Source organism: Barbus barbus, assembly GCF_936440315.1.
Source record: "Barbus barbus genome assembly, chromosome: 36".
NCBI lineage: Eukaryota > Metazoa > Chordata > Actinopteri > Cypriniformes > Cyprinidae > Barbus > Barbus barbus.
This window is the reverse complement of record NC_136714.1, coordinates 5,064,424-5,081,831: the sequence shown is the minus strand read 5'-3', so window position 1 is coordinate 5,081,831 and position 17,408 is coordinate 5,064,424. Positions and strand designations below refer to the sequence as shown.

The 17,408-nt window shown below is 37.0% G+C and overlaps 1 protein-coding gene across 1 annotated transcript; it reads right to left on the bottom strand.

The window, feature by feature from the left end:
• Positions 1 to 801: 801 nt before the first annotated feature.
• On the bottom strand, positions 802 to 17,292 carry LOC306855501 (fructose-bisphosphate aldolase C-like). Its single transcript, XM_079394258.1, has 9 exons — positions 17,192 to 17,292; positions 8,702 to 8,832; positions 8,343 to 8,554; positions 7,507 to 7,561; positions 7,263 to 7,423; positions 4,339 to 4,422; positions 4,049 to 4,223; positions 3,664 to 3,863; positions 802 to 1,749 (listed from the first exon to the last, which is right to left on the bottom strand). Exons 2-9 carry the CDS (start codon positions 8,811 to 8,813, stop codon positions 1,657 to 1,659), a joined length of 1,092 nt encoding a protein of 363 aa, XP_079250384.1. The 5' UTR covers positions 8,814 to 8,832; positions 17,192 to 17,292; the 3' UTR covers positions 802 to 1,656.
• Between the last annotated feature and the right edge of the window lie 116 nt (positions 17,293 to 17,408).

The window sequence follows — 17,408 nt, the reverse complement described above, 5'->3', positions numbered from 1 at the left end:
CTTAAAAGGCCGATTCATTTTATATCTGGTTTGCAGTTAAAAATAATACCACTTTTAAATGGTTAGTTCTTCCCAAAAAATTAAAAGTCTTTATTTACTCATTCTCATGTCGTGTTGAAACCTATATGCGTTTATTTCTTCTGCAGATCACAAAAAAAAAAAATGTTTTGGTTGCCATCAAAAAAGAAAAAAACTAGTAAAAAGTAAAAGTCATGCAGGTTTGGTGAATTGTGACAATTTTCAGTTTTGGGAGAATTATCCCTTTAAATTAAGTTTTCATGCATTTAATATTACTCAAATTGTGTGGTAAATCATAAAATATATATATATAAAAGCGTCTGCTAAATGCATAAATATAAATGTTAATAGTACATATCACGTATTTTTGGTAATTAAAAGTAAATATTTTTACTACAAATAAATATATAAACAATTTCGTGTTACATAATATTTTATCAAACACATCTAGGTCTCACAACACACAAAAAATTGGATTCGTGCCTCTAATGCTTTAAAACAACTGTGGAAATCCAGGGTGTATCACATTTGTAAATATGCCTCCATTCATTTTAGAAACAACTGAACAGATATTTTACCCCCATTTGTTCTACAAAATGGTTTCTATTAAATTATAACTCTCTACAATTAGTAATTTAAAATCACCCATTTTCTTAGCTCTATGTAAACATGCTTAATTCAGCAAATTGCTGAGGGTCTGTTGAGGAAAGCTCAAATGGAATGAACTAAGTTCTGTGCAATAGGTGTATGAAAAGCACCCGCATAATAATGACAGACAGAATCTGGCGTTTTACAGTATTTTATTTTAGTTTTTACTATCTGACACACAAAGTGCTTAGAGAACAACATCAAATCACAAGATCACATTTTGTCAACAGAGCAGTGAGTGCTCCCCTCCGTCGTTTACACCCAATAGAAGTTATTATTCATGTAGCACTGTGTCACAAATATGGGGAGGAGAGGGAGAGCATGATACACTCAAGCACACAACACAACGGAGCACAATTTCAAAATAATGGTCCTTTTCAAACTAATATTGTTAGTATTTTATATTAAATTTCTTGGACAGTAATCAGCCCAGACAATGCATAAATATTATATGTGAACACAACAAAAAATAATATTCCTCGGAGTCTGGTGGAGTTAATCATAACTAGCAATAATATATTACTCTGTTTCATTCCCTATTATAACAAACTGCCCCGGTCTGAACTCAGTATTCACATCATCCACGCATCATCATGAGGACCGATGAGGTCATACCGCACGGCAAGGAATGTGACAAGTCACCTCGAGTGGCTGGTGCCTGAATTGGAATGACTTTTATGTTGGAATGATGAAAACAGAACGGCTGATATACATTTACATCCATTTAAAACGGGCCACTAAAAATACGGTTTCCTTTTTTTCTGACATGAAACCACGCCTTGAAAAAATAATCTCCTGCATAACTTTCTATTTCTCCTCTCCATTCTTAAAGTTTAATACATTTTAAATAGATACAATATGAGACACTGCAATGACAACCCTAAAGTACAGAAGACAGCGCAGGCCTGTGATTGGTGGGTGACCGGAAAGGTAGCAGCTGTGCACTATACTATTGGCTGGCGGAAGCTGGAACGATGGGATGCAGGATGTTCAGTAGGCATGATCGGCCACGTACAGGGACTGTCCCGCTGATCCACCGGTTCCAGAGGAGATGTACTTGCCTTGAGCAGCCAATCCATTAGCCTGAGGAAAGTTCACAAAGGTCAGTTTATGTTGCCTGAATCTAAACAGATTCACCTCCTAGCTTTATTGTTATTCCATTTTATATTATTTTGAAGTATTATATTGTTTGTATTATATTATTTAAAAGTTATACAATTTTATATAAAAATATATATTTACATAATTCTATATACCTTCTATATTAAAGTATACATTAGATTCTCAATACTTTAACATACTCAATGCATGTATTTACTAGAAAAATGGTCCTCAAATTGGTAACAAGATTGAAACCGAAATTATAGTTTTTTTTTTTTTTTGCAGTTATGGCTGAATATATTTGGTTGCTGTAATATATAAGTATTTACTGAGAAAAGCCCTTAAAAATTGTAAGTAAAAAATCATTGACGACGGGCCGTTGAATTATTAGAAAAGTAACGCCCAACCGAGGTGGTGATGCGGCCAGGCGCAAATATTTTCTAATAATTCAACGGGCCGAAGTCAATTATTCCGCTTATACTACACTTGCCACACCTCAAGTCATCGATCAGATGATATATTTCGAGGCATTCATCCGTTTTTTTCTACTTAAAATCGCTATTGTGAGTAGGATTATTTCTTCTGCATCTCACCCAACACCTCCGTTGCTAATTACAAAACACCATTTTAAACCTAGTAACGGAGGCTTGAGCCGTTGATAGCAGACTAAGTTACGAGAGTATCGGCCGATAATCACTTTTTATGAATTGATCAGTAATCACTGCACTTGGGCGATCTCACGAACCGATCGCAATTTGATGACGTCAATGCGTGAGGACGTACATGATGCGTGCAGTTATGTCATCACCGGTGTGGAAATGCTATGACTTTGAGAAACAATGGAAAATCTGCCATTTGTCGTGTATGTTTTGCATGATGATATGATGAATGGATGGTTCATTTTTAACAGCAGATTCAGTGGCGTTAGAGCTGATCTGTGCATCACTGCACACCTCTGCGGCACGTTACTTCTCCGTGGGAGCTGGAGCTGATCGCGGCCGCTCGTCAATGCTTGTGCTTATACCAGCCAGCCGCGGCATATTTCTGAAGCGGCTCTAAGCGCTGCTTGGCTTGGTCTTTTGTGAGTTGGCACCATGTGGAGGACGGAACAAAACCTCGCCGGAGCCGTAAGGTGTAACGGTAACATGATACGCTGATCGTGGGCTGCTTTTATATGATCATTTATTTATAAAACAAAATATCTTCTTTGGCCATATTAGCCTACTCAATAGCATTAACACAGGCTTTACTCTTTCCAAACTTTATCTGGAATGTCACTTTATCTGGAATGTCACTGCAACGATCAGGCGAACACACATATACACACAAATAAAATTGTCTGCCTGATGAAAAAATTCATTTAAAAAATTGTTTTGTTAATATTTGCATAATTTAGGATTTATGGATTTTTAATTTTAGGATTTTTTTATTACCCGACCTGCGGATTATCGAAAAATAAATAAATTTTATTGATTATTTAATAGAAATGAGCATATTTACATATTGAGGAGCATATTTATTGAGCATTATTTCAATTATATTAACTACAGAAATTTCCACAAAAATTACAAAAATGCATTGCATTTCGGTAAAAATTAAATTTGCTTTAGGGGTATTCACATTTACTGGTGTTCGGTGAATTTTCATGGGCAAAATTCAGTAATTTCAACGGATTCCAAGTGTTCAGGAATTTTGTGCAATACAAAAATTTCGAAACTTTTTCAAATTGGTCACACAGATTAACCGCGTTGACCAACAGAAAGCTGCTCAGTTTGGAAGTGACTTCTATACATTACACATTGCAACTCTATTGACAATAGACAATGGACCTTCTGCTAATGTGAAATTTTACTTAAGTGACTGCACCTTGATGGGAAAACGATTTGATCAACTGACCTCAGCACGCTTGATGAACTCCTCTGTGGCGGCCTTCTCATTGTCCTTGACTCCGCGCCAGGCGTTGAGGGCAGAGGCCTGCAGGGCACGTCCATAGGAGAAGGTGAGGGCCCAGGGTTTTGTCAGAGGGCAGTTGTTGATGGCATTCAAGTTGATAGACGCATCCTCCTCACTCTGACCTCCAGAGAGGAATGTCACACCTGCCAGAGGAATTTCAAAATACATTTTCTGAAATAACACTATGATCTCACCACATACTGTTCACTGCTCACACTTTTTAAAACATGCCATTTCCTCTTATCTACATCATGGCACTCCACATTCTTAAAGCTTCAAACAGTAAATCAAACACAACTGAGGTTTCTCCATTAGCCTCAGGGCTCACCTGTTACTGCGGGGGGAACGGTACGGCGCAAGGCTGTCACTGTAGCCATGGCAATTTCCTGATTGGAGAATTTGGTGGGGCAGGAGTGTCCAGCTGTCACCATGTTGGGTTTCAGAAGAGTTCCCTCCAGATAGACGTGATGGTCAGACAGGGCCTTGTAGCAGGCAGCAAGGACCTGGAGATACACGGGAAATAAAGAAAGGTTTAGTAAATGTAATCATATGAGATGTTTCAACCCATTAAATCAAGTCTAGTTTGAATGCTATAAATTAATGTCACTTTTTATGTACCTTCTCTGTAACATACTGGCAGCGTTTCAGGTCGTGGTCACCATCAGGCAGAATCTCTGGCTCAACAATGGGCACGATCCCATTCTGAAAACCCAAACAGACAATATTAGGTCAAAAAATATCTTAGCTCTGATATCTATACATTAGCTTCAACTCCATCCAACAATTCTCTAAAATATATATACATCAAGACCGTTGTGATCTGGATTTCTTGCTGTCAGTGTTATTTAGTATTATTTATTTACTATTATAGTATTTTTTTCATATTTTGAATTAAATATTTTTAATTTTCAGTTTTTCATTTTAGTTTAAATTTGAGTCATATGTACTTTTACCACAGTTTTTGAAAATGTTTCTATTTAGCTTTATTTTTATATTATATTTTTTATTTTAATCTTAAAGCAACACAAGATAATACAAAAGCAACAACTAGAAAGACAGGGAAACAAAAAAAAGCAAAAAGATTTGGATGATCTTACAACCGTAGAATTACATCAGCTCCTCCAATTTTATACATAGTTTAACAATATTAAACATAGATTTCTAGGCCAGTGTCATCCTTGACATTTGACACATGATTAAAAAAGGGTTCCCAAGTTGCTTCGAAGCCAGCAGTACTATCAGAAACATTGTGTCTAAGTCTCTCTAAGTGCAAAGTGCTAGAGAGTTCAGACAGCCAGTGGTTTTGATGGCTTTTTCCATAGACAAAGAATTATTTTTTTTAGCTACCACCATTCCATATTGGACGGCTTTTTGAATTTGATGGCCGAACCCACGAAGAGATTTAGACCAACCAAAAACAGCAATTGCTGGATCAGGGGAGAGGTCACAGGAAAAAACATTAGAATAGAATCTGAAAATTTCGCTCCAAAACTCAAAGTTTTGGGCAAGACCAAAAGAGATGTCCCAGGGAGCCCTTGGCAGATTTGTTATAAAGAGAAGAGATGGAGGGGTAGAATTTGTTAAGCTTAACCCTAGAATAATGAAGCCGATGTACTACTTTATATTTAATTAGTTGGTGTCTTGAGTTAATGGAACATGTATTTATGACCTTGATAGACCTTGATAGTCCAGTCCTCATCGATTATCTGAATACCTAAATCCTTTTCCCAGGAATCTTTCAGATATAAGGTAGAAATGTCGAACTGACTGGTAAAAATATCTATAAAACGAGAAATCAAATTAGATGAGTCGGGAGAGGCAGAAAGTAATTTATACATTTCATTTTCATCTGTTAATAGTTCAAAGTCGGAGATAGATATGCAAACATCATTTCTCAGCTGTAGATTTCTAAAAAAAATGTGATGGTGGAAGATCAAATTTCTGTTTGACGCCATATTTTGAGAGAGCTGCTAAGTATAAAGTTTGTGTTGGCAAACTTTTATGGATGCTACATGTGCCGCAAAAAGCAGGGAGGAGAGAGAGTGGTTTGTAACCAAGTGTAAACCAAGTGATTTGTTCGATGGAGAGACAAGATGGAATGTCACCAGCAGGCCCCATAGGATGAGATTTTTTCCAATATGATAAGGCTCTGCAGTTCGCAGCCCAATAGTAAAGCTGGAAGTTTGGCAGGCCTAATCCACCCTGCGACCTTGGTTTACACGCATGTAGTTTAGAAATATGGTGCGCTTTAAAGCTACACACAAATGGTAACATGATCGAATCCAAAGTTCTAAAATAAAATTTGGGCAAGAAAATTGGCATTGTGAAGATTTACCAAAGTTAGTGAGCACGGAGGCTCTAGGTTTGGCATAAAGCATTTTCACCCAACAGGTGAAAGATTCTCCTAGACCAAACTCCTGGAGCACTGATATAATTAGGGATGCATCGATCCGATACTCAGGATCGGTATCGGCTCCGATACTGGCATTTTCTGCGGATTGGGTATTGGCCAGACGAGACAGATCCAAATCCGATATTGTGCGTATACTATTCTGTGTTATTGTTAAGCTCCATGAAAGCACAAAAAACATTATAAAGCACCATAAAGTCCAAGTCCAAGTGTTCTGAAGCCGTTCCATAGTTTAATGTGAGGTACAGATTAATATTAAAGTCGTTAAACTCAAGTTCACGTAAACTCTTCTCTCCACTGCGTCTGTCTGTCATCCTCTGTTCAGCATTCAAACTGCGTGTCACGTTCGGTTACAACAAAACGATGAAACTCTCCAAGAGCCCTCAATAACTGAGATTAACACTGTTAAAAAAAAAGGCTAAAAGAAAGGCTATTAATAATCTAATGTATAGCACAGTAGTGGAGGCAGCAACATATGATAGATAGGACTCCATTTAAAATAAATATCTTTTAATTTTATAGTTTATATTTATGTTTTAATTAATGTATTTTACAAAAATACAAGCAATGTGTAACATTTTACCAGATTTAGTCCTACACTTATTCACTTTTATTTGTTCCCCTCTAAATAATGTTATTTCACTAAATGTTTAGATTTTATGAAATTGTGCACTCATGATTTTTCTAGAATAACTTTTGCTGCAAAATTATACACTAACCTAGTTTAGATTATTATTTTTGTCATAGATTCTGATTATATATTTTTTTATTTGTTATTTTTCATTAAAATTAAGTTATATTTAGTAGATTGTGTTTAACACACAAGAGTGATGATCAGGTCTCACATTAAAGAAGGAAATGTGCCTTGGGATGAAACCAGTCTTATTTAGCTTTATTTTTATTTGAGTTTTAGTTGGCTTTAGTACATCAGCTTATTTTAATTCAGCTAGTTTTCACTGCAACATTTCAAAAAAACATTTTGTGCAGGTTTTTCCCATCTAATATTTAGATTTAATTTCTGCTTTATTTTTTCAATTAACAATTCAAATAATAGTTTTATTTTCATTTAACAATAACAACACTGCTTGCCTTTAAGATTAACGTACAGACAGCCAAGACTTAATGAGCTCACCTGCTGGCAGATGCTGGCGTAGCGAGCCAGGACGTTAGCGTTCTCCATGATGGCTAACTCTGAAGGAGTGGTCTCGCTGATCTTCAGCACAGACCTCCACTTGGCAAAGTCTGCACCGTCTTTCTTATACTGAGCACAGCGTTCTGACAGGCCATCAAGCCCTTAAGAAAAACAGGCATCACATTAACAATACATAATTACTGCCATCAATTTTAGCAAACATTTTATCAGTAACTAAGCTTACCCTGCGTTGTGGTCTCTCCATTAGTTCCTGCCAGAGGGACGACACCTTTGTCAACCTGTAAAAGAGGACAACTTGCTTTAGTATCAAACTGCCATGGCAGCATTGCCATTAGTCCAGCAGTCCTGATTGTATTTTCTAATAACTATCTTAAAAATAAATGTCGAAAACTGTCTATGCTTAATTCACCAATACAAAGAAAATGATACAAATGTAATATTTCAAATATCTACAATCATCTTTAAGCAGCTAAAAAGGTCTAATTAGAGAACACCTTGTTGTGGCAAACATGAACAACCTGATTTAACCTAATAATCTTATCCTAATCCTTCGCCAACATGCCTACTTATTTATAACTCAGCACTCAGTATTTATGGCAGCACTGCATATTTTATTTATAATTGTATTATATACACTACTCAAAATTTAGAGGTCTTGAAAGAAGTCTATTATGCTCAAGGCTGCATTTAATTGGTCAAAAATACAGTAAAAACTTAAATACTGTTACAATTAAAAAATATTTTTCTATTTTATTATATATTAAAATGTAATTTATTCCTGTGATGCATCATCAGCAACATTACTCTTGTCTTCAGTGTCACATGATCCTTCAGAAATCAATCTAACATGCTGGTTTACTGCTCAAGAAACATTTCTAATTATTATCAGTGTTAAAACATTTGTGCTGCTTAATATTTTTGTGGAAACCATAACATTTCTTCAGCATTTATTTGAAATAGAAATCTTTAGAAACTTTTTAAATCACTTTACGGTCCATTTTGATCAATGTAATGCTTCCCAGTTGAATAAATTTTTTTAATTTAAATCAAATCTTGTACCTTGATTCCCACAACAATGCCCCTGTCCTTGATCATTTTGGCAAAGGGTGTGCCATCATCAGCTTTCTGGTAAAGGGTCTCGTGGAAGAAGATGACGCCACCAATGCACTTGTCTATGCGCTCGTCAGCAGAGAAAAGGATCTGGCGGTACAGACGGCGGTTTTCCTCTGTGTTCTCAACGTCAATGGGGTTCAGGCGCTTTGCCATGCTACCTGTATACATGCAGACATACATATCATTATGTTAGAGGGACTGACAGAATGCGGTTTGCTGCATATTTCATGTTTGGAATGACATGAGGGGGAGTAAATGATCATACTGAATATGTTATGTCCATATAAGATGAAATCCTCACTGACCTGTGGACTCATCTGCAGCGAGGATGCCCTTCCCAGGAGCTACGATACGCTGTGCGATGTCCTGGAGCTCCTTCTTCTGCGCAGTTGTGAGTGCGGGGTACTGGTGCGTCATGTCTGCGGCTCAAAGCAACCTGCAATAGAGGAATGGTAGAGACACAGCTGTCATTTCATCCATCTTACATGTATTTCTATCATGACAACTCTCGGAGGGTTTGGCATGGTAATGTACATGATAATGTTAATGTGTTTGGTCTTGGTGGAATAGCTCTGCTACGCTGATGCAGAGTAAGTACCGAGACTTGCTACGGCCAATACATCCACAACATGTTGCTGTGAGCCTGTAAGAAATACTGCTACTGAACATTTGACACATGAAATAACCCCCATATATCTACCTTTTTCTTCAATGCGGAAGTAAGCCTATGGGACTTCCGGTTCATTAGCTGCTATAGGTAAATGACGAGGAGAATAACAACGTACAGTAAACGGTAAAACTGTTTGCACTACAAACTAGTGTGTTCTTATGATACGACACACCAATTTTTAATATCAAGCAGCACAACGAACTATTTTGTACAGCTAAAAATAGCTGGACGCAATGCGACCGGAAGCTAGACCCATAGAATTTACAAATGTCCACGCCCATTTTTACGGCAAGAAAAGGTGGATAGCCTACATGAATCACCCTGTAGCAGATCAATACAGGTGGAGCTGGGGAAGGTGGAGGGTTTCTGAAGCTTGCAGCAACTGCTACAGCAAGCATTAGTCATATATCTGAATGCTAAGCAGCAAGCTCATTGGCTGCTGATACAAAAAGAACCAATCAGCTGCACCATGTGATGATGTCATTCTGTCAGATTGAGTTAGACCTTTCGGACTGCACCACCTGGTGTTTCATGACAGAACATTAGGATATTATTTACACACAACTACACACTTTAAATGTTTGCGGACATTAAGATTTTTTTATTCCTGTGATAGCAATGCTGAATATTCAGTATTACTCCAGTCTCACATGATCCTTCAGATATCATTCTAATATTCTGATCTGGTACTCAAGAAACATTTCCTATTATTATCAGTGTTGAATATAGTTGTGCTGTTTAATACTTCAGTGGAAAACATACATAAAGAGCTACCCTATGGCTCTTGATTTGAGAATCAGACCATGGCTCAAATGGGAAATTGTTTGGCAGTGCTTTCTGCTGCTTAGAAACACTACTTCACCCAAAGAAAGTCACACAAGGAACAACAATTTGTCTCCTGGACACGTCTGACTGCTGGCTATGGATAAACAAAACTGTGTCTCATTATTAAAGGTATCAAAAAGGGTCTGGTTAATATTCTAGCCCACTCTTCCTACAAGCTCTTCAGCGAGGCTGAATTGCATAATAACATGGATTAAAGCCAGCAGAGCAATTTGTATGGCTATTATGCAATCCCACTCCTATAATCTCTGCTGTCAATCCCCATTAGACATGCCCCACTGTCTGTTACTACATGGTATTGGATTGGCACAGCATTTCATTAAAAAGGGTTTGGTTCTTTGTGAAATAGAAGTGCAATTTAGAATACTTCTAAAACAGAACTTACTATGGAATTAATATATGTGACCCTGGACCACAAAACCAGTCATAAGGGTCAATTTTTCGAAATTGAGATTTATACATCATCTGAAAGCTGAATAAATAATCGTTCCATTGATGTATGGTTTGCTAGGATAGGACAATATTTGGCTAGAGAAACAACTATTTGAAAAACTGGAATCTGAGGGTGCAAAACAATCGAAATATTGTGAAAATCGCCTTTAAAGTTGTCCAAATGAAGTTCTTAGCAATGCATATTGCTAATCAAAATTTAAGTTATGATATATTTACAGTAGGAAATTTACAAAATATCTTCATGGAACATGATCTTTATTTAAATGTCCTAATGATTTTTCGACAAAAAAAATCAATAATTTTGACCCATACAATATATTTTTGGCTATAGCTACAAATATTCCCCAGCGACTTAAGACTGGTTTTGTGGTCCAGGGTCACATATTTTAAAAGATAAATAATTGTGAACAATGTAATGTTTTACTTAACGGCATGCTAACTGCAATTAAATCAAAATGCATTACAGTTTAAATATATATTTAATTCAATTAGGTGAACATAAGAGTACTTTAAATGTAATACTAAATAACAACCTACATTTAAAACTAATCAAGTGCATGTTCTTTAATGTTTGTCAACACACTAAAATAAATGTACTTCTTAAAGCACAAAATGATTAATTATAGATTAAAATCATTTAAAATTGATGTTAAATTAAAAGGTTTAATTAGAAATTATTACAAAGTACTCTTTGTAAAGTCCACCTAAAAAAGTTTTTTTTTTTTTTTTTCACTCAATAATCATTCTATTTTTATAGTTTATTGCTTGTCTAAATCCCTTCTATGCCTGTATATTGCTTACATTTCCTGGTTGAGTGCTCCCCCATCTCTGTGCTGAATGGAACAAGCCAAAACCGGCACAGACTGGCTGGTCGGTGTTTATATAAATCACAGTTACATGCGTTGTGGCCCCAAACACACCAGTTCATGCACAGAACTCATGGAATAAAACAGAAAACAAATCTACCAAGAAACACAGAATGATTTAATGTTATATTGTCCTTAACTGTTAGTTAGAAAATCAGAGATAATCAGAGCTAATCCTCTAATTTTATTTAGAAACTAAACAAATCAGCTGATTCAAGTCAGTTTCTCAAGCATCTTCGCTATTGTTACATTTCTATGCTATCATGTGGTTAATCACAGTATTACTGAAGTGACAGGAGAGCACACATCCCTGAAGTCTCCCTCTGTGAATGAATCCGGCTCATTGGGTTTATTGAACAATGGAAGATTAGAACAGAAAAACACAGCCTATGGCTGCCGCTCACCTTATTCAGCGCACATTTGCAAGGGATGTGTCACGACACACTCTTACATTCCACTTAGAAGAAAACAGGCATCTGATATATTGTAGGAGTCTTCACTGACTGGCATTATTTTGAGCAGTGTTAAAGGGATAGTTCACCCAAAAATGAAAATTCTGTCATCATTTACTCACCCCATTTACTCAAGTTGTTCCAAACCTGCATGAGTTTCTTTCTTTTGTTGAGCACAAAAGAAGATATTTTGAAGAATGTTGGTAACCAAACAGTTGATGGTAATTCCATAGTATTTGTTTCCCCATAATATGGAAGTCAGGGGCCACCGTCAACAAAGACATTCTGAAGAATGTTGGTAACCAATCAGTTGGTAGAATGGAAAAAAAAAAAAAATACTATGGAAGTCAATGGCTACCGTCAAATGTTTGGTTACCAACATTTTTCAAAATATCTTCTCTTGTACGCAACAGAATAAAGAAACATACAGGTTTAAAACAACTGGAAGGGGGAGTAAATGATGACAACATTTTTGGGTAAAAAAATGAATATGTTTAATGCTAAAGCCCAGACAGCAAGCAGTGTTGGCCCAGATCCGGCCCACATCTGGCCCGCATGGATTCACACGGGCCAGATGTGGGCCAACACTATGTTGCTGTCCGGGAGGCCAACAAGTATTAGCTTCATTTATGACGTATTGGCTTCAATGATATTGCAAAGTGCAAACAGAGGTCATTTTGATGTATGACCACAGTCAGTGATCCATGATGAAGAGGTGTCCACTGGTCGTAACTCAAAGTGACCTCCCCTGCCCTTTGCTTGCAATACAAACATATCATCATGTTAAATATGGGTCATCGCTTATATAAACCTCAACCGTTTCAAAGTCACAAACTTTACTTCTGCCAACATATTATGTTAACAATTCAAATTATGTAAATAAATGAATTTTATAATTAAATAATATTTATTCATATATTTGATATTTATTTTATTCAAATGTATTTTTTAGCTATTTTATCAATTTATTTATTTTAAATATTATGAGAGTCCTATATACAGTAATGGGAATAGGTTGGAGATAGACCTAGATATTATTTAGACTGCTTGCCCACGTTACATAGTTTATTATATAATACATCATAGACAACTGCAAGCTCTGTTTAAATTAGAGAGAACCACACTGGCTTGCCATTTATAAAACACCATCAGTGTTTCTAACAGAAGTGAATACATTTTGATGAGTCATGATGACACTGTACTTTTAAGTCATTTAGTGACCCACAGTTTAATAGTCATGACTTTATGAATTTCTTTACTGATAAAATTGATAACATCAGAAATACAATATCAAATGTAGATTCTACTGCGTCTAGTATTTCAGCTTCATTCACCGCACCCAAAGAAAAACTGCCGTGCTTTACAACTATAGGACAGGAAGAGCTAAATAAACTTATCAGTGCATCTAAACCAACAACGTGTTTATTAGATCCTGTACCCACTAAACTACTGAAAGAGTTGTTACCCGTAGCAGAAAAACCGCTTCTCAATATTATTAACTCATCGTTATATTTAGGTCACGTCCCAAAACCATTCAAGGTGGCGGTTATTAAGCCTCTTATTAAGAAACCACAACTAGATTCAAATGAACTGGCAAATTACAGACCCATTTCAAATCTTCCGTTTATGTCAAAAATTTTAGAAAAAGTTGTGTCTACTCAACTATGCTCCTTTTTGCAAAAAAATGATCTCTATGAAGAATTTCAATCAGGTTTCAGGCCCAATCATAGTACAGAAACTGCACTTGTTAAAATTACGAATGACTTACTACTTGCTTCAGATCAAGGCTGCACCTCATTGCTAGTATTACTTGATCTTAGTGCTGCGTTTGACACTATAGACCATAATATACTCATAGATCGATTACAAAAATATATTGGTATTCAAGGACAGGCTTTAAGATGGTTTAGATCCTACCTGTCCGATCGCTACCACTTTGTCCATTTAAATGGAGAGTCATCTCAATTATCACCAGTAAAGTATGGAGTACCACAAGGATCTGTCCTAGGTCCTCTGCTATTTTCAATTTACATGTTGCCCCTTGGAAATATTATTAGAAAACACGGGATAAGTTTTCATTGTTATGCTGATGATACTCAATTATATATCTCAACAAGACCAGATGAAACTTCTCAACTATCTAAGATAATAGATTGTGTAAAAAGTGTAAAAGATTGGATGACCAATAATTTCCTCCTACTAAATTCAGACAAGACAGAGATATTACTTATTGGACCAAAAAACAGTACACAGAATCTCTTGGATTATAATTTGCAACTAGACGGATGCACTGTCACGTCCTCTAAAGTCAAAAATCTGGGTGTTATTTTAGACAGCAATTTGTCCTTTGAAAATCATATTTCCCATGTTACAAAAACAGCATTCTTCCATCTTAGAAACATTGCCAAGCTTCGAAGCATGCTACCTGTTTCTGATGCAGAAAAGCTAGTTCATGCATTCATGACCTCTAGACTGGACTATTGTAATGCACTGTTAGGTGGTTGTCCTGCATCTTCAATAAACAAGCTACAGATAGTCCAAAATGCAGCGGCTAGAGTTCTTACCAGATCAAGAAAATATGATCATATTACCCCAATTTTACAGTCTCTGCACTGGCTACCTATTAAGTTCCGTATCATTTACAAAATATTATTACTTGCCTATAAGGCCCTAAATGATTTAGCACCTGCGTACCTAACTAGTCTTCTACCACGCTACAATCCAACCCGCTCTCTAAGGTCGCAAAACTCTGGACTTTTGGTAGTACCTAGGATAGCAAAGTCCAATAAAGGAGGTAGAGCTTTTTCACATTTGGCTCCCAAACTCTGGAATAGCCTTCCTGATAACATTCGGGGTTCAGACACACTCTCTCTGTTTAAATCTAGATTAAAGACATATCTCTTTAGTCAAGCATACACATAATGCATTTTATAATCTTGTACTGCAGTTATATCTGATCAAATGTACATTATTATTATTCTTTAGCTTGGGTTGAACAATTTATTTTTGCTTAGATGGAACAGCAGCTACGCTAATCATGTCTCTGCTTGTCTCTACGTTTCTGCCACGGGATTAACATCCCGTGGTAGCCAGGAATTACAGAACTTCAGTCTGGATCCAACCACTACATGATCTAAGATGACCGAACACCTGAGATGGAGGATCAGCGCCGGGAGATGACGTATGTGTCCCTAATCGTAGGCAGAGGCCAACACCTGGATGAACGCCAGAGACAGATCCCCATTGAGGACCCCACCACTTAGACAGCCATCGGAAAAGACCACTGGAACCAGCTGAGCCCATTCAATCTGACTTGCTGCGGTTTGGAACTGAACTACTGGTTTGTTGGCCAGAGGAGAATTGGCCCCCCGACTGAGCCTGGTTTCTCCCAAGGCTTTTTTCTCCATTCTATCACCGATGGAGTTTTGGTTCCTTGCCGCTGTCGCCTCTGGCTTGCTTAGTTGGGGACGCTTCATTTCCAGCGATATCGCCGACCTTATTGTAAAGACACTATTTAAACTTATTGACACATTATTTTCCTTTTGTGATATTGTGCAGTGCTTTGACACAATTTGCATTGTAAAAAGCGCTATATAAATAAAGGTGACTTGACTTGACTTGACTAGTTAAAGCCTTAATTCTTAACTGGTTTTAAACAAATCACCCAGTGGATCAAATTAATGCCTATAAGGCATCACTCTTCTAGATGCTTGGATATGCAAGCTCAAAATAGCAGGATAGAGAAGCTAACCAGTCTATTATCAGTTATGGGCGTGTAGAACAACCTCTTCTGATCATTGCAGACCCCTTTTAACATTGCACATACAAAGCTGAACAGATTTGGTGCTTTACATCTAATTCCAAAAGAAAAGCACTGAAAATAATTTCAAATGCTTATCCCTAGGTTGATAATGCCATCCTGTTCATTTATTCAAACAGATCTTTATAGGGAGTGTCAATGGTCTTGAAAAAGATGTTTCTCAAAGAAAGCGTGCGAGGCATAAGTGACAGCTGACGGATTCAGTCTGCATCTGTTGCTCTGCACTGCATCATGCGCAACAGTGAGTCACTGACCGGACCATTTTTTCCAATGGCTTTGATCCTGGAAGTATCTTCCCTATTCATTTTCTCCAGAGATTTCAATGAAACAACCCAGCCAGCTCCGGAACAAATCATGACATTACAAATTTGAACTAAAGCAAAAATGAATGTTTGATGGGTGGAAGACTGTGCACTGAACCTGTGGTGTAATCAAATGAAGTACAACACTATAATATACAAATATTGAGTATTTTTGTGTATAAAAACATTTTATGTTCAGTGCAAAAATTCACAAACAGCAGGGTTGGGAGCATCTGCTGAGCTTTTCTGATTGGTGGATCTCGCTTCAGGATTATGAGAAGCATAGTTCTTCACACAGAACCCTTAAATTGATTTGAAATTACACTGATTTGTTGGCTATTTTTCTGGAAAATATGAATTATGCGTTTAATTTTAAAATGTTTAAAATATTAATTAAATGTTTTTTTTATTTAAACAGGCCTAGAAACATATCACATGCATTATCTTATCTTCAAACAGATATTATGCATGGAGAAACAAAAACAAAAGTACATAAAAGAAGAAATAAACGAGTCAAAGGCCACTGTTTGGAGAACTGTGCATCCTGAGCTTAGTCTCCATCATCAACTTGAGCAGCACTATATATACCTTCAGTGTCCTCAGAGAGGAGACGCCATCCTCAGCACTTATGCACTACACACGAGAGGATGAGAACACAGCTCGCGTGATTCATCACAAACCTTACGCGCCGTGACGCAACGCGATGCAAACGCGCCTTCCAGTTGCGTCGCTAGCGGTGCAAGTGGGATGTTAAAGCGTCCGAGGCCGACATTTAGGGTGAAGGACATCTTTGACAAAACCTAAATTTGATGCACATTATTGAAATATCTCTCGAGAGAGCGCGTGATGTTGTAAGGATGCGTTTAAAATCTCTGAGGCGCCCTATTTCACCACGAAAACTAGGCTAAGCTACAGTGATGAATGCTTAGCAGCTAACTTACGTGCTTACGGAAGAGAGATGATGTGTTCCCTCATGCTCAGGGTGACATTGAATGTCGATTTGATAATGTTATCTCTTTATATAGTTGATTTTTGAGTGTTTGAACTCTCAAAAACGAACATTTCACAGCGACGGCTTTTATATTTTTGACGTATTTGCTATAAACACTGCTAAAAACGGATTTATCATTGTCCCATGATGGAGAAGGCCTTCAAACGAGACAACCACCTGTCGGATCATACATAGTTACTTCTGACACTCAACGCAAAGCAAATAACTGGCGTTGCACTATTAATATAGCAGGTATTTTAAATAAAATTCCATTTAGCATCAAAAATGGTGTTTACAAAACGAGTAATTAACACGTCACTCAAGAAAGCGGCAGTGTCCCTATAATTTTAAATATAACGTTATATATATTTTTGTAAATAAAGAGTTCAATCACTTACCTGTTTAGAAGAGTGATGCAAAAGATGCCCTGCTGTCGACAGCCTCCTGTTTCAATGCCGCAACGCAACGTGACCGCTTAGAAAAATCAACCCATCTAGGGGCGTGGCTTTGGTCACGACCTTATTGTAATACTAATTAATATTCATGAGTCTTTAAAGTGACCTCGCGCGTCACCGTCTCATGCTTGAGGTGTGTTGTACGAGCACGTAGGCTTTT